This window comes from Colletes gigas, unplaced genomic scaffold, assembly GCF_013123115.1.
Source record: "Colletes gigas isolate AHSC1104 unplaced genomic scaffold, ASM1312311v1 Colletes_gigas_Sc00018, whole genome shotgun sequence".
NCBI lineage: Eukaryota > Metazoa > Arthropoda > Insecta > Hymenoptera > Colletidae > Colletes > Colletes gigas.
In genome coordinates, this window is record NW_025106647.1 from 4359978 (window position 1) to 4387622 (window position 27645).

Here is a 27645-nt window from a genome sequence, read left to right on the forward strand (position 1 = left end):
ACCTTTCAAGTGTCGCGTTACCATGAACTGAAATTATTGTTTTACTTCTTCAGATTATCATTATCCTATATACAAGAAAAGAATTTAGTTTATTATCAGCATGCAAACAAAAATGATAACATTTACACAACGCATAAGAAATTCATTTTACAAATTGATTAATATTTTAAAATTTAGATTTAACTTTTTTAATTTATTTGAGGACTTTCTGATATATTATATAATTCGCTTATTTACAAACGCTTAAAATCAAAGGGTATAGCCGAATAAGGGGGTCAAATGTGCCCTTGAACGAAATGTGACATACGATGGATCCATCGATAGAGCATCAAGAAAAAACGTTCTGTGCCAAATTCTAACCCTCTATCTTGTTTGGAAGGGTAGTTATTGAGAAAATTCGGATTAACGAGTTTGTGCCTATTTCCCCTATTTAATCGAGTACAAAAATTATGAAAAAAATCTGGTACATTATGGTTATCGAGATACGTGTTTGAGAATTTTTTTCCGATTTTTCGATTTCAAATCCTAGGTGTGAAAAATTAAAAACGCAAAAAAACGCAGAAAAATACCGATTTCGTATTGAAGCTTTCGAGACACTAGATTTATATAATTACTGTAAATGCATATTGTCATTGGTTATGTCCCTGAATTTTTTCAGATTTTTTGGCAGGGTGCGCCGTAGTAGCAAAAATGAAAAACCGATTTTTTCGGCGTTTTTCGCGTGAAAAAGCAACTTATACTTTGAATTTTTGTATTCCCTTTAATAGATAACTATATTCTGTGGTTCTAAACATTTCCATGTTGAGTAAAACAGTGTATACAAGAAGAAAAGCAAAAATAAGTCAAGAAAAAAAACGTGCTATGCGCGTTGTATTCAGAAGTATCAGCATTATTTCCAAGAGCTGCGATGGTGCAGTGAGTAAGATGCTTGGCTGCGAGACTGCTGCAAACTTTTTGACGCGCGTTCGCGCCCTGCTATGGTACATTTTTTTTTATTATATTAATTTTTTTTTTTTCAATTTCTAACTAAACGACAATGAAAAACTATTAGTTTATTAATATTTAAAAAATATTTTTACCTAAAATATACGCAAAAACAATTATGGAGCAGTTTCTATTCCATCATTTCTCTAGTCGTATATTTGCTTAAATACCCTACTGTTTCATTTTTTCTACGTTAAATGAATATACGTACTTAGTTTTAAAATCGCATACCTTTAATAACTTTGAATAGTGGAAGAAGATTTCTTCAATAAAAAGAATATTAGCAGTCTTTGCATATATGTAGTTACGGATATCATGATGACAAGATTTATGATGACAAGATTTATGATGTGCAAGGTTTATGAATGTTTACGTCTATTGGCAGTCTAAATTACTTATTTCTCTTACTCGAATACCTTGCAGTTAGTAGTGATTCTAGTATTAAAGATAAAATAGGTGATTTTACATTATCAGAAGAACGTCTTAAAATATTCACGGGATTAACTTGGGAAAATCTAATTCAACTTAGAGAAATGATGAAGTCCATGAGAAATACGGAAAAACGAGCTGTGACACAGGCTATTGTTGTCTTTTTATTTAAATTGCGTACTGGAAATTCGAATAGTATGATAGCTTCAATTTTTGGGCTAGAGCGCGAACAACAGGTATCCGATTTTTGTAAAGCAGTTAGGAACTCGTTTGAAAAAGATATTTTACCATATCATTTCGGAGTCGCGGCTTTTTCTCGTCAACATTTAATAGAAAATGAAACGTCCATTATTGCTAAACAGTTATATAATATAACAGACCAGTTAGCACTTATTTTTGACGGTACATATATTCGCCTTTGTTGAAATGTGGACATGTGTAACGGAAATGGATAATAAGAGAACAATTTCTCGTCTAAAATAAGTAATTTAGACTGCCAATAGACGTAAACATTCATAAACCTTGCACATCATAAATCTTGTCATCATGATATCCGTAACTATATGCAAAGACTGCTAATATTCTTTTTATTGAAGAAATCTTCTTCCACTATTCAGTTATTAAAGGTATGCGATTTTAAAACTAAGTACGTATATTCATTTAACGTAGAAAAAATGAAACAGTAGGGTATTTAAGCAAATATACGACTAGAGAAATGATGGAATAGAAACTGCTCCATAATTGTTTTTGCGTATATTTTAGGTAAAAATATTTTTTAAATATTAATAAACTAATAGTTTTTCATTGTCGTTTAGTTAGAAATTGAAAAAAAAAAAAAAATTAATATAATAAAAAAAAAATGTACCATAGCAGGGCGCGAACGCGCGTCAAAAAGTTTGCAGCAGTCTCGCAGCCAAGCATCTTACTCACTGCACCATCGCAGCTCTTGGAAATAATGCTGATACTTCTGAATACAACGCGCATAGCACGTTTTTTTTCTTGACTTATTTTTGCTTTTCTTCTTGTATACACTGTTTTACTCAACATGGAAATGTTTAGAACCACAGAATATAGTTATCTATTAAAGGGAATACAAAAATTCAAAGTATATGTTGCTTTTTTACGCGAAAAACGCCGAAAAAATCGGTTTTTCATTTTTGCTACTACGGCGCACCCTGCCAAAAAATCTGAAAAAATTCAGGGACATAACCAATGACAATATGCATTTACAGTAACTATATAAATCTAGTGTCTCGAAAGCTTCAATACGAAATCGGTATTTTTCTGCGTTTTTTTGCGTTTTTAATTTTTCACACCTAGGATTTGAAATCGAAAAAACGGAAAAAATTCTCAAACACGTATCTCAATAGTAGCAATGCACCAAATTTTTTTCATAATTTTCATACTCGATTAAATAGGGGAAATAGGCACAAATTCGCTAATCCGAATTTTTCCAATAACTACCCTTCCGAACATGATAGAGGGTTCAAATTTGGTACAGAATGTTTTTTTTTGATGCTCTATCGATGGATCCATCGTATGTCAAATTTGGTTCAAGGGCACATTTGACCCCCTTATTCGGCTATACCCTTTCATAGAAATATTTGTGAATGAATAACAATAATTTAACTGAAATTACAAAATTTTAAACAGTTGTAAGAACGGGGGCGTAGCTCAGATGGTAGAGCGCTCGCTTAGCATGCGAGAGGTACCGGGATCGATGCCCGGCGCCTCCAAGTTGGATTTCTTTTTTCCTTTTAATACAAATCTTTAATCATTATTTTATTTTAGTATTATTTATAATAGACGCAATGATTTAATTTTACAACGCACACTATAGACAAATATTGAATAAATATAACTGCGTAGTAATTACACGCGTACACGTATTTCATTTTACAACTGTACAAACGTTTAAGTTTATGTGCAAATGTTTAAGTTTACATTATAAATATATAAAGTACGAATTGTATGTCTGTAAAAATATAAATATTCTGTTCTTTTAGAAGGCCGTAGTTGTTATACTAAAATAATAAAACGATGGACACAATGGCGCCGTGGCTTAGTTGGTTAAAGCGCCTGTCTAGTAAACAGGAGATCGAGGGTTCGAATCCCTCCGGGGCCTGCATGATCCGTAAAGAAAGTATCTTTTTTTTATTGCAATTTTTATACATACAATTATCTAAAATTTATAATGATAACGAATTTATTTCCAAGCATGGCGTTTTCAAAATATTATATAAATTCATATTCTATTATGTAAAAACTAGTCTTATCATTATAAATTGTTAAATATGCTTTGAATGATCAGATTCCCATACGAAATTTATTAGTGATGCACACTATGATTGATGTAGGTTAATCTATAAATACTCGTTGTCTCTATACGGAATTTCGTAGAAAGTGGCGTATATATTACTGAAAAACCTACGAAGAAAGCTCATGAAAAAGTCCTTCAGAATTATTAAAAAGACTTCTTCGGTATAATCAAGGTTGGAGTTATAGAAACTTCATACAACAAACCGATCATAAAAATGTGGAATATGAATGAAAGGAGAAATTATACTACGCTCACTGATATAAAATTTCAGTCCAGTATTTTCCTGAAAAATTTTGTTTTCATATTTATAATGACCCAACTTTCGTCGGGTACTACAAAAAATTATTATATAGACTCATCAATTGTTCCCCTCCACGGAAATCTTTAGTAAAAGGCGAAAGATTTATGCGTGATTTGAAGGGAAACCAGAGTAACGAATGCTCCATCACGCTACCCTCTAATAGTTTCTAGTTGGATTTCTTGTAGCGAGAAAGTACATCATCTGGCGGACAATTTAGGTACTAATCTAAAGCGACCAGGTGTTTCACGATGAAATGAGGAACAGGCTTCCCGCTCTATTTACCTTACACATTCCTAAAAAATTCATAGAATAGATTTGTGAAAATATTCTAATAGGCAGTTATAAAGCACACAGAACGAATAAATTTAATTAACACACAATTTTATGGAAAAAACGTAGCTCAAGTTACTACATTTGTTATAATAATTAAATATTGTGACTGTCTGTAGTAACCCTGTGTACTAATTCTTTGATCTATCGGCGTTAAGAATAATATACATTAATTTCAGATTATATATGTTCATCTATTTAATAAACCTAGTCCAAAGCTTATTTTTATAATAAAAAATAATTTACTGTTTCACGAATATACTTGATACGCCATCTATGGCAAAACGTCCAAGTATATCGAGAAATAGTACGATTCTTCAACTTAGGATGGCACATCCAGCAATGTTTCATACATTAGCGCATTTTTGTTATTCTAAGAATAAGGAAAAATTTGTTTAAATTCAAATATATTTACAAAATTATAGTATATTACATATATATACTTGGTGTAAAATTAATAAGATCTGATTAATGTTCCAACATGAATGATAATAATCCTAACTTAACTAATTGTTAAAATAATGTTAATTATTGTATGTAGAATTATGTGTATATGAATTTCTGTAATTTTAAGGGTAGAATTATATTTCTTCAAATTGCTGTATTGATCTTTAATTATGCTTTATCATAGTAGCTTTGCGTGTAGTTACGCATCGACACAAATACACGTAAAAGTATGACATGAATCACGTATATTTCTGCGTAACGCATTTCAAATACGAACATTTCATAATACAGCTTTCATTCACCCAAGTATGAATAGTAGATGCCGTATGAATCATAATTGAACAAGTTAACTCAACCCTGCCATTCGATGACTAAATCTGACTCCTATTACTAACGATTTAAAATTAAATATGTACAATGTTTCTACTTGATGGACAATCATTTAATCTGCAAATAAATTACACGATTAAAAAAAAGAACTTTCATGGAACCGTCGTTTTCAAACGGTATAATAAGCAGGTCGTGGCGCTCGGAAATGTTTTCGCTGCGTGGTTACGTCGTTGGCAGCAGCGTCTACGAGAAAAGTGGTTGCTAAGCGAACGGAGCAACGGTTTCGTGTCTCGTTCCTGCAATCGTCATACTTTTTATCCGCCATAGACAAAATCTCGTGTCACCTAGTCTTCGAAGAGTAAGTACCAATGATAACCCCTGTTACGCGATGAATCACACGACCATCACCTTGCCCTTATTTCTTGTGAATCTTGTATCGCGTGAATTCGGCGAACGGTAGTCGGGACTCTTCATCTTTATTGCACCTTCATCCTCTTTGTCTTCCACGTCATCACTTTACTGTACATTGCATCCCCACCAGAGGACTTCTTTATATAGTTGATTCGTGATTCTACGACTAGTGTACGCGAAACACGTAACAACGTTCAATCTTTGCTCATTCGCGAACGGTAGTGATCGAGTAGTTTTCAAAGTTGATGATAGTGATCGTAAGGGTGCTTCGATAAAGTTTCAGTGGGGCGAAAAGGTAAAGCAAAAGTTGTACTTGACCGTTCGTCATAGATGCGTTTGTATACCTCGGTAGAACTCGGAGTAAAACTTTTTCAAAAGCTAAAGGTGTTTGAACAGTACAGAAAATTATAGAAGAAAAGTAGAATATAATACCAATACTGTAATCACGAAATTGTTCTTTTTTATCAAATATTGTGTAAAAAAGTAATTGCAATAACACGACGATTATACGTTTCAACTATTCACGATTGCATTAATTATAGTGTAATTACTTATGCTTGAAATGAGATGGAATGTTATTATGTATAGGTTGTTTCATTTATTTCGTAAAAATCATTCAAATTCCATAAAGACATTGCATATACATTAAGCGAATCTAGTTACTTTTACTAGAAATTTTTTTCTAGTTAAACATAACTGCTATTAACATTCATAGTATGCTCTGTCAAGACTACGTTTCAAGTTTAAACAATTCTAAAGAACACGATAATGTAGTAAGATATAGTCATTTTAATTTTGCTTATCTCATAACTCAATATAAGGCTTCTAGTTTCGCTAATATACTACGTAATTCACTGTATACGAAGTGATTGTTGCAGTATCTAATAACAGAATTTCCATTCATTAACATATGGTAAAAATTATATGAGAACTACTGAACCGATCAGCGGGAAGCCGCTATAGTGATGTTTTGACCCAAGCTATCGTTTATCAGGAATCCAATTACAGTGGCACGCAGTATCGAAAAGGTCGAACAGTATCATCAAGTAATTTTATTATTTACGAAGCACTTTTCTCAATTAATAGACTTCGATTAATGTTACTCAGTTTCAATACGAAAAATGACAGTAGAACCAGAAAACTCTGAATCGCTTTAGGAAGCACCTCGTACAGTATCGTTACTTACGTGGCACCATAGTGAGAGGCAGACGATGCGAAAATAAGAACGAGCAACCAAACGATTGGTGGGATTAACTTGCCTGCTTCGAGCGACTGGTTCAAGCTGCGTCTGCCATAGTAATGGAGTACAATACGTAGACGCGAAATGTGACAAAGCACACTCGAATCCGTGGGTCAAAATAAACATTGTTATCGCATTAAAATTTATCTCGAAGCTGGATGTCCACCGTTAAAATTTGAATATTGGATATAGAAAGCTATACAGTCATGCGTAACGTTTATAAATAACAAGTTTCAAAGACTATGCAGTTGGAATACGAGTAAATGATTTCGTTATCGCCTCTTTCAAACCGTCTCGAAATATTATGAGTATCATAATAATAAATTAGGTTTCCAAACTTTTATGACCCAAGATCCACTCTGCCTTGAATATTATCGTAAATGTATTTGTGCCTCGTTCTACGTGCGAATGGATACAGTTTAAAAAATATTATCGTTGAATATTTATTTGCTAAATAAGCAGAGTTTCGACCTAAGTATGTATATAATTAATGTAATTTTACAAAACGAAAATGCTGCTTTCTGCTAACTACATTAATTAAATGCATACTTAGGTCGAAACTCTGTTGTGTTTATTTGCTAAATAAATATTCAACAATTATAATCACGCAAACTTTAAGGATAAAATGTTGGAGAAATTTGATGTTACGGAGATGGTTAACGTAATTGTTTAATTTTGTACGTTACACATTTCGCGGGCAGGAATGCACGAATCGCGTGTTCTGTTCCATTGTCAAACGACGTTTCCCATACCATCCGTGTAGATACACATTCCCCGGTTTGATGCTCCCACCACGCCAGCGAAGAATACTTGCGACGTGAGTCCAGTTCGCTTCAGTCGGTTACGAAGACCGTGCGAAACCAGCACCAGTACCGGGAAGACAATCCAATTGAATCTGCTATCACTTCGGAAGAAGGTAGAAGCCACACCCTGCGTAGTTTCCTCTTCATTACCGATCAATACAAAACTTTCGAATCTCAATAGGATCGGGTTTTGGCACACGGCGTGGTACGTTTCACTCCGACAGATTAATCGTTGCTTTCGAAGGTATTTGCGTAACTTGATGAGATCATTTGTTCGTTTAACTGCCTCGTAGTGACGTGAAACTAGTTTCTGGGTTAAAGGATCCTGTAACCGTTCGAACGCGTTTATCCATATTTTTAACATTCATCTGTAGATGTTAAAAGTATTTTTCGCTACGCCAGCATCTGTACAACAATTCTATATCGACGGAATTTAATAAACATTGTATCAAAGCTTTGGAGTATACTTGTTTTAGTTGTATTCGTTGTAATTGAAATATGAATAGCACAATAAATATCTCGTTAGAAGTGTTTGTATTATTCGAACGAGTGATTTTTTGCAATTACATATTTTTTTTTTACAGAAACGTGAGGTTTTTATCGGGTATTTCTAAGTACAAATTTATTTTTTATTGAGCTTCGAAAGGAAATTTTAGTGATAATATTAATTTCATTCACAAAAGACAGCATTCTTGTTGACCCGGATAACGTGTTTTTTTTCAAATTCCTGGAATGGGGAGCGTCTCCGGATCGATCGCGACCTTCGACAAGACGTTACTTCGTAATAAGGAAACTATCATGTTTCATCGCATATACTTGTTTACTTTTCTCTTGTGCACATAAATCATTTTACTCTCAAATTATCTAATATATTCAGCATATAATTTTTTATGAACACTTTGTTAAACACTTGTTTTTGAGATATTTTGAAAAACTAACAACGATGTCAGAAATATTTTATAGTATTACAATAGATTGTTTAAATATTTTACGCAAAATGATTTTCATCTCTCTATTGCAGTCGAGGTATAAGTCACGAAGCAATGATTATATTTGAATAAAAAAAACTTTAAACTGTATGTATTTATATAGTAACGCCAGATGACTCATGCTATTGACGTTTCATGAAATTAATGCCTCGCATACGGAATGAGATTATATCATCGTGAACAGTTGGAAAGAACTTTAGTGTAAACATGAATGATATTTGTATGCTATTCACTTTTCATTTAGAAATCAGTCTAACAATTAATTTCATAATACATATTTTTATATTTTAAAGTGTGCTCCATTAATTGTATGTATGATAATATTCTATGTGTAATGTGTAGAATAATTTTACTCGATTTTACTTCCATTTTGCAGATATGTCTCTGTTTTCATTAATTATAAAACGAAATAGTTGTAGGATACGTGGCAGAGAAATTGTTTATTTTATTTCACTTTTAATATGCTTGTTATTACTTGTTTAGTTATTTCATATGACTATTTGTAGTATTATAATGCTACAACAATGCAATAACCGCAATTAAAAAATAATGAAACTTCCTGTTTTGCGATTATGCTCCAGTTTACAGGCAAATTACTTCCTAATTAGAAATATCTGTCAGGCGTGAAATTTAGATACACAGTCGAACCTATCTTATCGTTAGCGCGTGATTATTCTCTCTTTGTATGGAACTATTTGTCGTCTCTCGAAACTAGGTACTAGCGACACGCAATAGGTGGCGTCTAAAGTTATTAACGAGACACCGAAGCAGAAAAGCGAAAACATTATATTTCTTAATTTGTCATTATAAAATTGTTTCAATCGTAACTATGAAACTCCTACGATGAAAATAATATCAATACACAAACATAAAAAATGATATTACTTCTCTTTTGCGATGAGAACTTCATCACGGATAATACAATGTATTTTAATATAATGTACTACTTATAATTTAAAACTATTATAATTTCGTGCTCGGTATTGGTAGAAAATTATGTAATTAAAGTTCATAATACTTTTTATAAAACATGTATAGCAAAAGGTAGAATACATCAACTCTTGTTTCACTTATATTTTAATTTTATATTCAGTTCTATAAAATTATAGAAATATTTTATAGTTTAATGTAATATTTTTTTACAGCTCAGTTGAACAATGTCGGCCAGTCAGTACTACCACGTGCAGGTAATTATCAGATAATTTTCGTTTTATATTCGTTTTATGTATAGTAAGTTCTATTGCACGTCAGAGAAATCTTGTCTCATTTTCTAAATATGAATTTTTTAACGAACAAGCATTTTTTATTATATCGACGAAGAAATGTACAATACTAAATAAATTATGACAGAATCTTCAATGTTTCTTTTTTCTACTTTTTATAACTTTTACGTCAAAAGAAAACTACTATGCTATTTTTAGCTGCTTTTGTGTTAATGTTATGTATAAAAATATGGTAAAGAGCGTAATATTGTATTTGCAGATGGTTTGTATCCTAGATGTCATGAAAGCGGAAGTGTCGATGAATTAATGTTTTCCGTGAGCTGGTTGCAGTCTATAGAGTTGAATTTTAGAAATTCGGGTTTTCTTAAGAGCATGTATTTGACTTACAATTCAAGTGGTTGTTAACTTAGAATATTGATAAATTAACAATGTTTGGAAATATTAATCCTAGACTCATATATCAGGAGATTGTAGTGATTTTTGTGTTTTGATATTCCGTTTAAACACTTATTGTTAGTCTTTTAACGACAGACGTTTGCTAAATCAACATTATTGATAACAACCTAGATAAAAACGCCATTTTACTAGAAATCGTTTGTTTGTACAAAAGAAATTCTTTCACAAGATTACACCAACATACTGAAAAATAACATAGCACGTGGACATTTTATCCGCTACCTAAAAGTATATAGAATAAACTACAAATCTACTTATTTAAGAAATGTTGATGAGTGTAAAAGTTGTGGCTAATCACGTGAAGCACCATGAAAACAGGAGGGTGCAGTATCTTATTTGTACAATATTACGATAACAAATTACATTTGTGATTATTGCAAATAACATTTAAGAACAACAATTAGAATTGCTATTTAACAAAAACGTTAAATTGTTAATCTGTGTAATTTTTCAGTTAGATAAAAAATTCAGATTTTATTTTTCATTTCTACCGAGAGTTTAAAATATAAAAACTTATTATTTTCCCTATGATATTATATCCCTGTATTTGTTCCCATCACTCCCTCACTCGCCAGTAGAGGGCTACTCTCTCTCACAAGAGTTCACCTATTCCAATATACATATATCCTCCTTGGATGACCATTAAATATCCTGACGTCTAAATTAGGACCTGCTAGGGATGCCTTATTATATTCTTTTCTTTTCTTTCCTTCATCTATCTCGCTGTACCCATTTCCTCCATAGAAGTGAGCCACCACAGACGTTTCACACTCAAATGTGTGAATAATCGACGGTTTTAAAGTTAAAATCACACCAGTTTTATGGATTATAGAAAAGTTATGGAAGACATTTCTTGCTTTTCGTTTTCTTTAGTGCACGCCAACGATATATCCTGCCGATCCTTTCAACGCAGAAGAGGATGCAGCTCTCCTACGAACCGCCATGAAAGGTTTCGGCACTGATGAACAAACCATCATCGATGTGCTCGCCCGTCGTGGCATCGTACAACGACTCGAAATAGCCGATAAATTCAAAACGATGTACGGAAAAGATTTGATTTCTGAACTGAAATCAGAACTTGGTGGCAATTTCGAGAAAGCTATTTTAGCACTAATGACACCATTGCCGGAATACTACGCAAAAGAACTTCATAATGCGATATCCGGAATGGGCACAGACGAAGGTGCCCTCGTCGAAGTGTTGGCATCCCTCAGTAATTATGGCATTAAGACCATATCCGCTGTCTATAAGGACCGTAAGTTGTTATTCTTTCAATTATTACAACGTATAAGAACATTGCTATTCCGTGGATTTATTATAACTCCAAGGAAAGAAATTCCGCCATTTTAATTCACTTTAAATGTATCAACAATTATAGATATTAATACGCAACTATTATATTCGTATAAAATGAAAAATTTTCAGTGTACGGAAACGAGTTGGAGGATGATCTGAAAAGCGATACTTCCGGTCACTTTAAGAGGCTATTAGTTTCGCTCTGTTGCGTAAGTAAATTTTAATATAACAATTTTCAATCGTAGCAAGCAGCATTTTGTCAATGCTTCATTTCTTTTCTTGTCCTTTGACTGCACGATATTTCATTTTTATTCATAAATAATGAAAATAGAAATAATAAACGTAATGTTTCTTACATTACTATTTACAAGTTCTATTTACCTTTTAAAAATAAAACGATTTTAGTAAACAACATTATGCATATTCTCTGAAACATTTCCTTCGTTTCTAAAAGTGAAGATATTATTTAAGTAACTTCTTTTACGCGCCTCGCCTTGTATACAGGGTGTTCGGCCACCCTGGGAAAAATTTTAATGGGAGATTCTAGACCCCAAAATAAGACGAAAATCAAGGATACTAATTTGTTGATTGAGGCTTCGTTAAAAACATTTCCGGCCACACAGTATATTTTCGATAAAGAATCGTTTTCTCGAAAGTACGTAGGATTTCGGGGGTATGTCTATTCAACAAAGATGATTGCAATTGACCCCCGCAAACAAAAATAATTTTTCCAGAACGATTTGAAATTTTTTAATTTTGTCGACTTTGTTCACCTTCCTGAATTTTTTTCTCGAAAGTACGTAGGAATTCGAGGATATGTGTATTGACCAAAAATGATTGTAATTGACCTCCGCAACTGAAAATAATTTTTCCAGAACGATTTGAAATTTTTTAATTTTGTCGACTTTGTTCACCTTCCTGAATTTTTTTCTCGAAAGTACGTAGGATTTCGAGGATATGTGTATTGACCAAAAATGATTGTAATTGACCCCTGCAACTGAAAATAATTTTTCCAGAATGATTTGAAATTTTTTAATTTAATTATGAATAATTTTTTACTCCCATTAAAATTTTTCCCAGGGGTGGCCCAACACCCTGTATAATACCTTATTATTAATATAATTGTTTAAATTATGTTAACAGGCTAACAGGAACGAAAGTAGCGACGTTGACGATCAGGCTGCAATATCAGATGCTGAGAAACTTCTTGAGGCTGGTGAAGGCCAATGGGGAACAGACGAAAGTACATTTAATGCTATCCTCATTTCTAAAAGTTTCCCTCAATTAAGAAAGATCTTTAAGGAATATGAACGTCTTTCCGGAAATTGTCTCGAAGAAACTATCAGGAGTGAGTTCTCAGGCTCCATTGAAGATGGTTACCTTGCAGTTGGTAAGAAATATTGATATTTTACTCAAAGAATACTAACGTAATAGGGGAAGTTTCCCCTGTCAACGACTGAAAAGTGAATAGGACGGTTGTAATTTTCTTTTAAAACTGAGAGAGTTTTGGATTTTCACATTAACGGTATTAAATACACCGAGAAGGTTATTTGGTTACTATTTATCATCTAAAAATTGTTACTAATATTAACAATTGTTATTAGGTGTACAAATGAATAATCCAAATTATCTTAAGCAGTTATAAAATCAAGTTTAAAGTCAATTTTCTCTTAAAATAAACATTGAGTGTGGCTGAAAAAATTGGATTATTCATCTGTACAACTAATATATATAATTCTAATTTCCATCATCATTGTATTTATTACAAAAATCTTTTACATGACACGAGTAGAGATAAATGGTGATATTGAATGAATTCCACGTCTTACCGATTTGTTTTAGTGAAATGTGCTCGAGATAAGACTGGATATTTTGCGGAACGGCTATACAAAGCGATGCGTGGATTAGGCACCGACGATTCAACATTGATACGCATAATCGTGGCACGGTCAGAAATCGATTTAGGAGATATCAAAGAAACCTATCAAAATGTCTACGGACAGTCACTCGCAGGTGACATTGACGTAAGTTAAACAAGTGATGTACATAGAATTCTTCAAAAATGTTTCTGCAAAATCACCATTGTTATCTTTATTAGAAAAAAAAAAAACACTTTTGTCATTTAAATACTATTAACAGCAATGGAATTATCGCGAAGAATTCAGAATAACCAAATTTTGTAAAAGTGAATGACAAATTTTAATTTCTGCTAGGATCTATTTAATTTGATAAGAAATGACTTGTTTCTATATCGTTTTGCAGAAACATTCATTTACGTTCGTACTTTCATCAAATTAACTGTGCACACTGTACATACTGCCTTAATACTAGTGCCCACACACTTTGTATTTAACTTTTTATTTTACTATACGTTGGCTGTCCATGACTTTCCATGAATTTCAGGATGACTGCTCGGGAGACTACAAGAGACTGTTGCTTGCCCTACTTGGATGAAAACATTTTATGTTCAACAGCCTCTTTTCTTTTCTATTACACTGTAATACCAGGGATAATACTTCGTGACAGACTTCGAAGCTTTGTAGACGCTTAAAGTTAATTCATTCTTCTAAATTAGATCAATAATTAACGGTGATTATGGTGTTGCGTGTTTGCCTTTGTCGGGAGTTCTGTTACAGTGATATTACCGCATAAGTGCCTCGTTTATACGTACACAATTCACATTAGTCTCTATGAGACCAGCTCAATAAATTATATTAATCATTTCCCTGTTGTTATTAAAAATTGTATGTTGAAATTTATTGATTAATCGATGAGTCACAGGCGAACGGACTAATTCCACTAATTAAGAACTGCTTCACAAACGTGCGTGCATGCGTGTATCCCCTGACATTTATATATAAATACAGTATTATTTCATTTGTTTAGCATTAACATTGCTTTAATTTTTCCCACATTCTGTTTGCATTTACAGAGTGACTGCGGCGAAGAATTTAAGCGGCTTCTGATCGCAATTTTGAATTAATGAAAATCATGGAAGGGAATGTCTCGGGAATCTCTAACATAAATGTTAATAATACGCAATCCACATTATTGTAATATCTATTATCTGTTTTTAATAAATTTCGCACGCGTACAACGTGCTGTTCGTTTTGTAATAAAAACATAAAACGAGAACACTTCTGTTTTCTCTGTTTCCAGAGCGATTGCACAGCTGCGTGGAAATACCTTCTGATCGCGATGCTGAATTAAGAAAAATGCTTTACTGTCTTTCGATAAAATTCTTCAAGATAAATACTCCCATGTTTATCAGTATTTAAAATAATTAATCACACATTGAGAGATTATCATGTTATTCAAGGTTTGACGGATAAGTCATCAAGATGAAAAGCTTACCAAATTCGTGACGGTCAAATCCCGCAGATATAAATCATGCAGATTTTTTTTAAATGATATCAAATTCAATATGAAAAATACGAATGGATATTTGTAGACTCCGAATGTTTATGCAAATGCATACTTTTATGAAATGTAATATAAATTTTCTGATTATAATAATGTATAGAAATGTTATACATATTTTCAGGTAATTGTGCTGGTCTATTTCGATTATCTATTCGATTCTGTTAATAATACATTGAAATTACAGATTATTTTCATATATCGTTTAACTATCTCACGTCTCTCTTGTCTCTTAAAGACATGTGCTCTCTGTTTCTCAAATAAAAGAAAATTAACATGACATTAGTTTTATTCAACTTTAAAACATAAAACAACCAGTATTAGAATAAAATATACAAGCTATTTCAAGCTATGGAATAAGTTGAAAGTATTACTTGATAAGTCTGAATAAACATTCGCTGTCTACATATTAGTAAATAAATACTGTTAATAACTGTATGAATGGCAGCTAAGTTTGCAAAAAAAAAAATTGTCGGTGACCAAAGAGTTAACAAATTACAGCATAAACAATAATTTGCTGCATTGAAAATATTTTGTTCGTGAATGTGATTAATTTTTAAACGAAATGTGATTACGAAATACATACATTCCTTTTTTTTAATGCAAAAGATAAATTAGTTTGCATTATATATATTTTATATATTATTTTATACTGGAGCAATGACAAGATTTGGCATTGCACTTTAAAATATATACCAGAAAAATGTTGATTTCTATATATTTGGTTCTAACAGTTGCAAGACTAGAATTTTTCCAAACCGTTCATCAAACAAATAAGTGACAATTAATTCTATTTTTTTTAAGCCGACAAAATAATTAAATAGCAATTCTCTAGATCTTCTTTTAGATCAACTATATTTCAAGCATTATATAATATCATATGTATAATTACTATTACCTGTAATGAAATTATTACTACAAATTATGCATGAAAATAAACAGTAAAATATATAAAAATCACAAAAATTAAAATTATATTCAATTACATACGTACGTCCATTAATCACACAAGTGGAACAATTCATAAATATTATATTAAAGAGTATGGTGTCAACTTTTTATAAGCTATAATATTTGAATTTTTAAAATAAGAATATTTTTATTATATCATTTTGTTTATAGATTGTTTCTTTCTTAGGAAGTTCCCAACTGATGCGCCCATATTGAAATAAATGTTTGAGTAGTGATGCAGTTGATTAGTAATTTAGAACAAATTCAGTAAACTTATTCTGAAAAGGACTGAATAATAAAATAAAATTGTTTACATATTTATATAAAAGATGGTGAACAACATTTGTACAATAAAACTTATTAACAATATATAGAATACAATTGCATATAAGCAGATTTTTTTTGGAAATTAGTGAGGAGTATAAAATTCTTTCTCTATTCAAACTTAAGTTTTCCATCATGAATGTTAGTTCCACGTTTGCTTACAAGAACCATTTTGGAATGTGGGTGCTTATACCTGGTGTACCAATTAAAACGAAATCTCCAGGGATCGAAGGACCATCCTGGCAAGAAACTAAATAATGACAAACATTCAAAACAAATTAACAGTTTAATATAAACTCAACATTTACAAGTAAAACATTTATAAATATGTTGTTCAAACTATCCACCTTGTCACATAAGTAAACAAAATAATAGACTGATTAACTTTGCATAAAATCAATAATAAAAAACTGCTTCGTGACTGTTACTAGAAGACAAAAACTATTTCTACATTAAATTTAGTATAATTTTTCCTTAAAATGAACTTTGCAACAATTTCCTTAACACACTATACAATTAATAAAAGAAAACACAATCCGAATAGATTTGAATCAATTCAACGATATTCAGGCAATAAAGAAATAAAATAAAAAGGTTATAATTGTCATGTAATTAAAGATTTGAAAGATGAATGAAAAATCTTCAATGCCTGAGAAAGAAACATCGGAACCGATTAATTCAATACAAATCAGCGACTCGATTTTTCGAAAATTAGAAACTGGTAAAATGATATGTTATTAATAGATCAAATTTACGTTTACATTCTTATTAGTTTCCTTCTATATATATGTATGATTAATCAGTTTCATTTTTTTAAATAAATAATTAATATAAATGATTTTAATTTTTTGGATTTTTAAAAGATATTTCTCAAGACATCTAAATATCTTATTTAATTTTTAATCTATGTTCAAAATATGGAGAAATATCTAGACATTATCTAATCTGTCTACATTTGTTTACATTATCATACATTTACTAAACTAAACAGAAAATCATTGAATATTCCCCTAGTGGATACTAATCTTTTCACCGCCCACTACTTGCACAAGATAATATATATTTGTATTTAATATTAGGTTGGGGAAAAAGAAATCCATTATTTTTGCGTGAACTTCAAGACTTTATTTAACATGTTTCGGATTTTCCGATTTGGGTCAAATATGCGCCGTTTTGTTCTATAATTTATTGCCATTTTAAAGGTAGCTTCATAATGCCTCTCTCATAGAAATCTTGGTCCTTATTGGCGAAAAACTCTAGTAACCGATTTTCACAATATTCTCTTGATGCCAATTTCTTATCACTCAGGTAGTTTTGCAATGCGAGAAAAAGATGGTAATCACTTGGTGCCAGGTCCGGACTATATGGTGGATGCATTAAAACTTCTCAACCAAGCTCCCGGAGTTTCTGGCGAGTCACTACAGACGCGTGTGGCCTAGCGTTGTCCTGCTGGAACACAACACCTCTTCTGTTGGCCAATTCTGGCCGTTTCTGGTCAATCGCTAGCTTCAAACGGTCCAGTTGTTGACAGTAGAGATTCGAATTTAGTGTTGGGCCATATGGAAGGAACTCATAATAAACGATTCCTTTCCAGTCCCATCAAATGCATAGCAGAACCTTCCTGGCCGTTAGTCCTGGTTTGGCCACCGTTTGAGCTGCTTCACCGCGCTTTGACCACGATCGTTTTCGCACAATATTGTCGTATGTGACCCATTTCTCATCCCCAGTCACCATCCGTTTAAGAAATGGGTCGATTTCATTCCGTTTGACTAAGGCTTCGCAGATGGAAATTCAATCCATCATGTTTTTTGGTGTTAATTGGTGTAGCATCCAAACATCGAGCTTCTTTTTGAATCCAGCTTTTTGCAAATGGTTTAAAACTGTTTTATGGTCGATCTTTAGCTCCTGGGCGATGCTACAACTACTAACATGTCAGTCAACTTCGATTATTTCTGTAATTTTATCGACATTTTCGACGACGGACCTGCTTGTGCGAGGTGCATCTTTAGCATCAAAAATACCTGAACGGAATCGACGAAACCAAAATTGCACGTAATTAGCCCTTACAGTATAGGGACCATAAACACTATTTACAATTTCAGCCGCCTGGCTTGCATTTTCGCCTTTATCAACGAAAAACTATAAAATGTACCGAATTTTCTTTTTCTTCACTTCCATTTTTAACACCCTGTAACTCACAACTGAATAGACCAAATAAAAAACAACAAAAGAAATTTTTTAGTGTGAAATGTCACCTTGCAAAGAGCATAAATCTAAAATTGTTTGATCGATACTTTACGAGATATCGATCACTACAGACATCTACCGACAAAATAATGGATTTCTTTTTCCCCAACCTAAATCAAATCACAGATTACAATAACATTTATCGTATAAGATGATAAAAAGAAAAGAAATTAATGAAAAACCATTATTTGAAGTTTTCTTATTTAAGTCTCTGTTGACAAGTACCCAAACGATGATAGCAAGAATCCAAACAATGAAGATTCTTGGATCAATAAATTGGCCACTATTGACGAAGAACATACTAGACAAGCTGGAATAAGTGAAAATGATACAGTCAAACTTTTTAATAGCCTTAGTAGATATGCATACGCACAGTCTGAACAAACTTGTCCTATGGATACAAATAGGGTAAGAATTTATTTCTGTCAAAAATCGAGCTGCTCATGAAAAAAACAGCAGATTTGCAATGACAACTTCTGAGTTGGCTTGTTTAAAAATGTTGCATCGTTGTACAAATGTTTTACAATCATTTTCACCATTTTTTGACCTGATCACTATCGAGAAATGTATAGGGTGAAAAGTGGCAACATACTCACGTTTACCATTGAAAAGAAATTAAATCTAGCATTCCAATATGCATACATGTTGTCCAATAAAACTGATATTTCAAAAAAATATTTATCTTCGAATAACGACTGTTAGTTTTATTCTATCAGATTAATTTTCAGTATCCGAATACTTTTGTGACCTCAGAATTTATTATATTTGCGTTTCTTTTCCATTATTCAAATAATCGTAAGCGTCAAATAAAAAGTTTTTGCATTTTTCTTATGTAGAAAGTATACAGTAACATAATATATTTCTAAAACTATACCATTCGAACTTCGGTTTAAGTAGAAATAGTAAGTAGTGGTCAGACACGTCAACCCAATCATTATTGAGAAAAAAACAGATTAGTTAACAAGGGAATTCACATATTGTATACCCTGATTCCCAATCCCTCCCATTGTTTCGAATTATATTATTCAAATAAAATTTTGCAAACAGAAATTTTACAAAAACTGTGAATAAAATATTATAAATTGAAGGTTACAAGTTGTTTGAAAAACAATAAAAACAACACATTGGCTTGTCAGTCAGAAGTAGACGAATTTAAGAAGTGTATCGATAAATTATTATGCGAAGCTGTTCGAAAGGATACAAAGGTTGCACGATCAACCAAGAAACCGAGCTACCTGAAAATGTTCGAACGGAAATAAGACTTTTAATTACTTTAAACGAACATAAGGAAAATTAATAGAGATTATAAAACAATTTCGAGCGTCAGCAAATAGAATGGAATGTGTGTTAATCGAATGATAATTTTAACATGATTGTATCCTTAAATTCTACAATTAAATTATCATTTTTACGTTAGCCATATTTGTAATAGAATCATCAATTTCTTGTAAGTTTTAATTGATATAAGAGATATAAATCTCGTTTCTCGAAATGCAATGATTTAGAAAATTTATTGATGATCATAATCAAATAATCGTTTGATTATGATTATATAATAAAAGGAAATATATCTTCTAAGCGATGGGACACTTTTACACTGACAAAGTAGGAATTAAAAGCACACAGGCTTTTAAATTTCAGGTAGTATATTTTTGACAAAACACGACGGATCCTTTAATTGTTTGTAGACTATGCCCTACTTAAAATTCTCTTCTCGGCGCTATTAAGCACAGTAATATTAAATTTACAAAATTCTTGTAATAAATTATTTATACAAACTATTACGTTATATTTTATACCACAATTTATTTATTTTTTTTATTTTGTTTTGTTTCGATATAGAATAAATACATAAATATATAGGAAGAGTAATGAATAGTTCAAAGGAATAGTATACAAGATTAATTTAATATTTTTCGAGTTCAAATTCATCATGGAACTTTGATTGCTTTTTATAGGATCTAATTTTATTTCGAACCTTTAACTCGCTTAGCTTTATACTATCAAATTATGAATACATATACGCACATAACAATATGCTCGTACGAGATTTATTCTACAATATGGTAAACAACAAGTTCTTTGTATGCATGTACGCATGGATATATTTATGTACAAAGTACGGCATCGTGCATTACAACGTGTGTCCATTGCTATTGCTGACACAATATAATAAAATGATCGAAGGAAAACTGTATGTATAGTACAACCATGTGTATTTTTTTACTATTGATAATCAACAAATATATCAGTACTTTAGTTTAACCCTTGCGTGGAATTTTTTCATTTTTATCAAAAAAAACAAATGCAGTTTCCACTTATACAAATGTATTGCTCGAGTTTTAATATCGTTAAACTTTCAAATAAATAATAGCTATTTGTAGGACAGCTGATATTATTTTGGATCATTTCAATAATTATTTATACTTTATATGAAAAATAACAAATAAGCGTTTATAATAGTAAAATAATGTACAACTGTAATTCAACAACTTCTTTACATCGTATAATATAGACACAAAACTTCTTTATTTTAATATGAATTTAATTGGTAAACTTATAAATAAATCTATATAATCCATACACTCTAACATACATTATTGTAACAAAAAAGTAAGATCCTCTTATTGAATATACTGTTACTCTTTATTATAGCAAAATCAGAGAAAAAGATATGTTGGATGACTTCATTCCTAATACCACTTGTAAATGTAAAATAAAACAGAAGCCATGTCACCGAGTTTCTATTATGTTAGGCAGATATACAAATAGCAATTATATGTATAGTATGCATATGGTTAAATAAAACTTGGAATGTAAATAAGTATTTTTAAGCGTAACTTTATCTAATAGAATTGCCTACCATAGCCTGATAAATTCCTCCTATTTCAATTGCATATGTTGCGTATATTGGTAAGCAGAGACGAGCAAATTTTATTCTCGAACAACGAATAAAATATGAGATTCACTCATAAAGTAGCTTCTACCTACGACTTCGTTCATCTGAATATTGGTTTTAAAAATTCGTTGATTGATTCTGGTTTATAGATAACTTTATGAATAAAACGTACATAGAAATTAATTTACGAATCAATCTAAAATGTTTATTCGTTATTCATGAATAAAATTCGATCAACTCTGTTGGTAGATGACTTCAGATGATTCAGCTCGAAGAACATTGCTATCACTTTACCGAAGTTAATTGAAATCATACTAATTTAAATATCTATGTTCAAAAAATGTAAATAAATTCTACAAATAATAAAAAATATATGCGATTTGTTTGTAATCGTTACCAACAATAACAAATCTTACGTGATTATGAACTGTATTATAAACACTTCGTATCTCTTTCTCTTCCCTTAATGTACACATTTAGTATCGAGAATTTTTTTTTTAAATTTACTTACAATTCACAATTCCACCACAAGGATTAAATGTGCCCACTTTGTGTACATATACATGTGTACGTGCACACGTACAAATATTTTAACATGTTTCATATAATGTATTTATTCGTACACATAATGTATATAGAAATAAGGCACTTAAAACAAACCACCTAAATGATTCCAATATCTGTGAACACAATTAAGACAATAACAAAAGTGTCTCAAATAAAAATTGTTCAACATAAGGAAGTATACGCAGAAATACAAATTTTTCTTAGGAAGTATCGAGTCGTAAATGAAAGTGTCGAGAATATTTCAAGGTTACATTCAGTTTTTTATAATAATACACATTTTCTATTTATATTACAATAGTGAACTGATTCTAATTACAAATACAGTAAGTAATCCATACAAAGCCATTAATAACCACTCGAGGAAAGTTATAGTTTGGCCACTTAATTAAAGGAAACGCTCTTTCGTTATTGTTAGTCGATATTATTTTTGATTCAACACCGAAACATTTTGAATTATCATGCTCATTGTACAGATAAATTCGAGGTAATATAGGCACTATTCCTTAAATTCTTTATATATTGCGGTAAAATATTATTTATATTACCTCATTTTCTTATTATAGTGGCTTTCACTTTTATGCAACAAAATTCAGACCACCATTTTACATGGAAGTTATTTTACCTTAAGAAAAACTACTTTCTTTAAGCTATTCAGAATTTTTAAAACGCGATAATTGAGACAAGTAATGAAATCTGTAAAGAAATTTTTCGAAGATCTTATTAATAATTAATCGTAAAAAAGGTGTCCTTATATATTAATAAATTCATTATAATTAATTTATGTTGATGCGGTGCTATAGTTGTGAAACTATAACAAAATTACATTTCATGTATGTTTTGTTTGTATAAAAAGAAAATCTCAGTAAAATGTGTTTGAAGTTCATTATTTTTTCTACCCTTTCACCTCACATGACCTTTTTGCATTCTCACTCAAAAATTTGAAATGTCTAAACACAGTGAAGCAGTAGTAAAATATAGAAACTTGGAAGACAGGTATGAATCGTTAACTTCAAACCGTATCCAACCTACGAATATTTGTGTTTCACTGCGAAACTGATAAAGAAATCGTCCATTTCTCGGTCGAATTATCATTACTGATGAAATATAATTTTCATACAGCATACTTAAATGCAAAGTTAATAGTTATCACCTGATCAAACATCATCATACCGCCCCCCCAAACCAGTACTTCATCCTCGAAAGGTTTTATTGTCCGTGTGATGGGAGTTTGTTAAATCGGATATCGAGTTGGATGTAGCTGATATATGTATATGGATATGCAGATAAGATAGATAATAAATAAATAACGATAGTACAGTTTATTATACATTGTTTTCATGCAATACAATTAAATCTGTATTATATGTAAATAAGAATTTTGAAGCCCTAATATCTGTTCTTATTTTGGAAAACGAACTTAACTATACCCATATTACCTCAAGTTCTACGACAATGACCTAAAATTATTTGTATGGTGGACTGTTATTGTATTACTAAATGCACTATGAATGTAAAAATTTGGTTGTTCTATACAAACAGTGATCATTAATTTTCAATATTCTTGATGCCACCACCTACAAATAAACATTTACAAACGCACGGTGTTTGTCCTCATATCGAACAATTTTTATGTAAAACACATGTCCGTATCTCCAAAGATGGAGGTGACATTTAAGTGATCTGTTTTAAGCGTATTATCTTGCATGATTCGAGTTATATCTTACTTCATAGTACATTATATAAATATGTACAGATACAGTAGGCTTCCATAATTAGAAGAGTAAATAACTTTTTAATATATTTCACTTTAACTACAAATTAAATGTAACGAAGAGCTTTTTAGCATCATCCTTATCAGTTAATATTATGGTGCTGTAAAATTAATGCAATCACAATATTGTTGGTTTTACAATTATATATTCAAATAAAAGGTAATGTTTTGGTCAGTAAAGGGAAATTACCTTATTTGGACCGTTGTCTACGTTTGACCAGTGTTACAATTTCAAATTTAAACAAACAAACAATTTTAACTATTTAAACAATTAGTTAACGAATATTTAAACAACAGATCGACAGATCTATAACCATTTTACTGTAAATAATAAATTATTATTGTCTGGACTACAATCTGCTATGCACCATGATTACATGAATAAAAATTTTTTTTAAATCCTCTATGAATTTTCTATTCATTTTTATTTATAACAGACCTAGATAAATAAAAATTGTTTAAATATCACTTTTCTTATCTCAAATAGCTCAAACGAATTACAACTCAGGAATCTCGAGAAAATTAAATACTATATTTAATATTGTTTGATTTATTTCATATCTGTATATTTTTGTAATTTTTCTTTAAAAAGATTTCTCGAATGGCCCAAGTTTAAAAGTACCACTGGTCCAAGTTTATTTTCTTTTTTGCCATTCCTTGCTAATATTTAATTTTCCACGGACGATTGAAAGTTTGTGAAATGGTCCAAATTCCAGCAACTTATATTACACGCTACTAACAATATATTAGCGTGTTTCTCAAGAATAGATGAGCTTTTTGTTCACGTTAGACAGTAAATATCCACAGTCTTTACGTAGAATGATATCATAAAAAATTACAAGTAACATAAAATTTATATTAAAACAATTCCCAAGAATAAACTTATAAAACGCAAAAGTGAATTGTTTCTATTCTACAGCAGCTTAATAATAACGATAGACAATGATTCTGTTAATTCTTTTACGGCATAAAATACTTATAAATTTATACATTGTAATGGAGTAGCAAAAATTACTAGAATACCTATCTGGAACTTCATAAATACTTCCTATGAAGTACACATTATAACCATAATAACACGTAAAATGTTTATATATAAAATAACATAGAGTTATAGTAGATATATCTTTACATCAATGTTAATGAAAATTTTAATTATTGTAATTGCATTTAGAGCTACTTGCGATTAAAATCACTGTTCATCTTTGAATATTCAACCTTAACCGAACAAACACTGGGCAAAAAAATTGAGAAACATCTTAATTCTAAAAAAAAACGGTAAATAACACTCTTGTAAACATATTAAATAGATTAAAAACTGCTCGCTATTGTTTATCTGCAAAATAATTTGGACTAACAGTATTACATTTATTTGTAGAATCATGAAATGTCGCTTTATATTTACTGTCCTATCACTCCATCCAAGGTATCATAGTTCGATTAGATTAGTATCAATGAATCTTGATTTTGATACAATAAACAAATGTCAAGTAAATGTTGATATTTTGCATTAATTTCACATCATCCTAATAAAGATTGACAGTTTTGTCTTGAATCAAAATTTCGTATGTACATTAATCATCTCTTATAGCGCTGAGAGAGTACTAGATATAAAGCTGATTAATTTAATTATAACTGTACAAATTAATAAATCAGCTTTTCCTTGGGAAACTCTATTACATTAATTATCATGTTAAATAAAACTACACTAAGAACATGATTAATTAACGAAGCAACCATTTTCCGTTATCTGAAGCCATTTTTATGGCACAGGTTGTTTTCAAATTATGGAACAAACCGAAACATATAAACTGCCTGTGACAAAGGAAAATCGAAAAATCGTTTACGGTTATTTAATCTATAGCTTCGTCTTTGGAAGAAAAAACAGCTAAACTGTCGGAGCTCAATTTTCGATGGTTGTTCTTTAAATATCAGTCACGAATGCACTTGCACGTATACATACATTGTGTACCATCGCGTTAATTGTTCTAATACATTCTCCACTGATCGTAACACCGCGGAATAAAACCACATACTGCTTCTAGTTTTATGATTTCAAATATATTTACCATGCAATCATATAAATGTCCTCGTTTTCAACTACAGTAGAAAACACCTTTTCGTTTGTTTAACTGCATATAAAAAAGACACTGTAATATAACGCAATTCTGATCACTCGGTGGATCTTCGATAATTTCAGAAAAACGAGGTTGATAATTCTTACAACTGTCAAGTATCATGTAATAATCGAGACAATCAATTCAATATGGAGTTCCACTTACCCAGTAGATACGTCTCCAATATCTACGATTTATTAATTACTACTTGTCACATCCATATCCAACTCCATCCTGTCCATACATCAACACAATGCAACGAACGAGGTTGTCACGCAATCGTCGGGGTTCTGAATAATTTAATGAACTTAAACGAAAACGAATTTTTATTTCACTCATCACTGACGTTTTAACATCGATGTAGTAATAGTCTTCAAAGCTGGTTTTCTAGTTTTCATTGCTATAATAGTAGTCGGTCTATCGTGGTTCAGAATCCATGGGAAATGTACAGTAAGCGATTAAAACATATGATAAAAATAGTCAGGTGTAAATAAAGTTTATAATCGTCTAACACGTATCATCGATATTCCAATGTTTCTCAACTAATTTACTCTACGCTTTCTACCCTATGTACGTATTCTGAATTCACAGACTTTAATATACGTTTAAAATCTAACGCAACTTCGGTAACAGTAACAAGGAAAACTAACCAGGAAAATATTTCGTTTATTTGTCACTACCATATTGAAGCTGAAATGAAAACGTGAGTGACGTGTTACTGGCAAAATTTGTTTTCGTAATATTACGCGCGCGCTGTATTTTCCTGAACATGTACAGCGCGGATCAAAAGAATAGGATATTTCATATTCTTGCATGTTTTGTTAAAATTAAAAAAAGAAACTGTACATTTAACACACTGTATATGCTGTATATTCCTTAAACGTGAATACAGTAGAGATAATTCGTAGAAAATATATTTTAACGATGATAAATAAAAAATTTGTTCACTCCTCAACGTTCATATTAGTGGCTACTAATAAAAGATTTTAAAATAATAAAAGGAAAGACGAGTGGTAAAAGATTCATCGATTTCTTTCGCCATGAGAAATTTGCATGTTTCGGATTGTCTCCTAACTTTCAGATGCCCACGTGAAGCACACACCGTGAAATAAATGAATATCTCCGAAAACATTGATACTACAAAAAGAATATTATTAGAGAAATTTAAAACGTTTTTGTAAGCTACACATTGTAATCAAATTTTTTTTATATGCAGAGCTGAGTCACTCCAGATTCCAGAGGAACGTGACGAATGAGAAACTATTTTAAACATTCAACTGCTTTATGAAAATATATATATATGAGCCAAGAAAAAAAAATTGTTTTATAGTGTCAATGTATAGTATTAAACACCACACAGAATTTTAGATACAAGTGAAACAGAGATTATTCTAAAGATATTTTTTTTTTATGTTCTTGTTAGTTTCGAAGACATTCACTTGTCATGGTCGATGTGCTTCACTCTGTATATATGTATATATTATACATATACATAAAAATACACATACAGATTCTTATGTATCTCATGCATTAACGAAACGAACGTTTTATAATTAAATATTAGTATTCAATAATTAGCAGTATTTATATCTTCGAGAATATTCAAGTATCTGTGAAGGAGAAACTTACATGTAGAGACTCCTTCGTGTCACTGTATGTTTTATCTTTTCGTAAGAAACGTGGTGGATTTGTGCGTACACATAAAGTTCTCTTTTCTTATTTCTTTTAATTTACTAAACTCTCTTTGAATATTATTACCTGCAGCGTTTCATTCAGCGACTAGAATAAAG

At 31.1% G+C, this 27645-nt stretch overlaps 1 protein-coding gene and 3 non-coding genes across 16 annotated transcripts; 3 read left to right on the plus strand and 1 right to left on the minus strand.

Moving 5' to 3' along the window:
* The first annotated feature begins 3076 nt into the window (after positions 1 to 3076).
* Trnaa-agc lies at positions 3077 to 3149 on the plus strand. Its single transcript has one exon. It is a non-coding gene; the product is annotated as a tRNA-Ala (tRNA).
* Positions 3150 to 3464: 315 nt separating this feature from the next.
* Trnat-agu lies at positions 3465 to 3538 on the plus strand. Its single transcript has one exon. It is a non-coding gene; the product is annotated as a tRNA-Thr (tRNA).
* A 507-nt stretch (positions 3539 to 4045) lies between these two features.
* LOC122400547 lies at positions 4046 to 4167 on the minus strand. Its single transcript, XR_006259359.1, has one exon. It is a non-coding gene; the product is annotated as a U5 spliceosomal RNA (small nuclear RNA).
* Positions 4168 to 5361: 1194 nt separating this feature from the next.
* Positions 5362 to 16246, plus strand: LOC122400501 (annexin B9-like). 13 transcript variants are annotated; one of them, XR_006259357.1, is made up of 9 exons: positions 5697 to 5847; positions 9730 to 9771; positions 10067 to 10069; positions 11137 to 11518; positions 11689 to 11768; positions 12703 to 12949; positions 13402 to 13583; positions 14719 to 14887; positions 16118 to 16246. XR_006259357.1 is itself a non-coding variant. In XM_043402015.1 (8 exons), the coding sequence occupies exons 2-8, from the start codon at positions 9742 to 9744 to the stop codon at positions 14011 to 14013; spliced, it is 975 nt and encodes a 324-aa protein (XP_043257950.1). In that variant the 5' UTR covers positions 5362 to 5499; positions 9730 to 9741; the 3' UTR covers positions 14014 to 14451. The 13 variants fall into 13 exon arrangements, 11 of the variants coding, with proteins under 11 accessions (XP_043257950.1, XP_043257956.1, XP_043257948.1 ...); XR_006259356.1 differs by lacking the exon at positions 16118 to 16246 and adding an exon at positions 14492 to 14612 and having other exon boundaries at positions 14719 to 14734; XM_043402015.1 differs by lacking the exons at positions 5697 to 5847; positions 14719 to 14887; positions 16118 to 16246 and adding exons at positions 5362 to 5499; positions 13963 to 14451.
* Positions 16247 to 27645: the final 11399 nt, after the last annotated feature.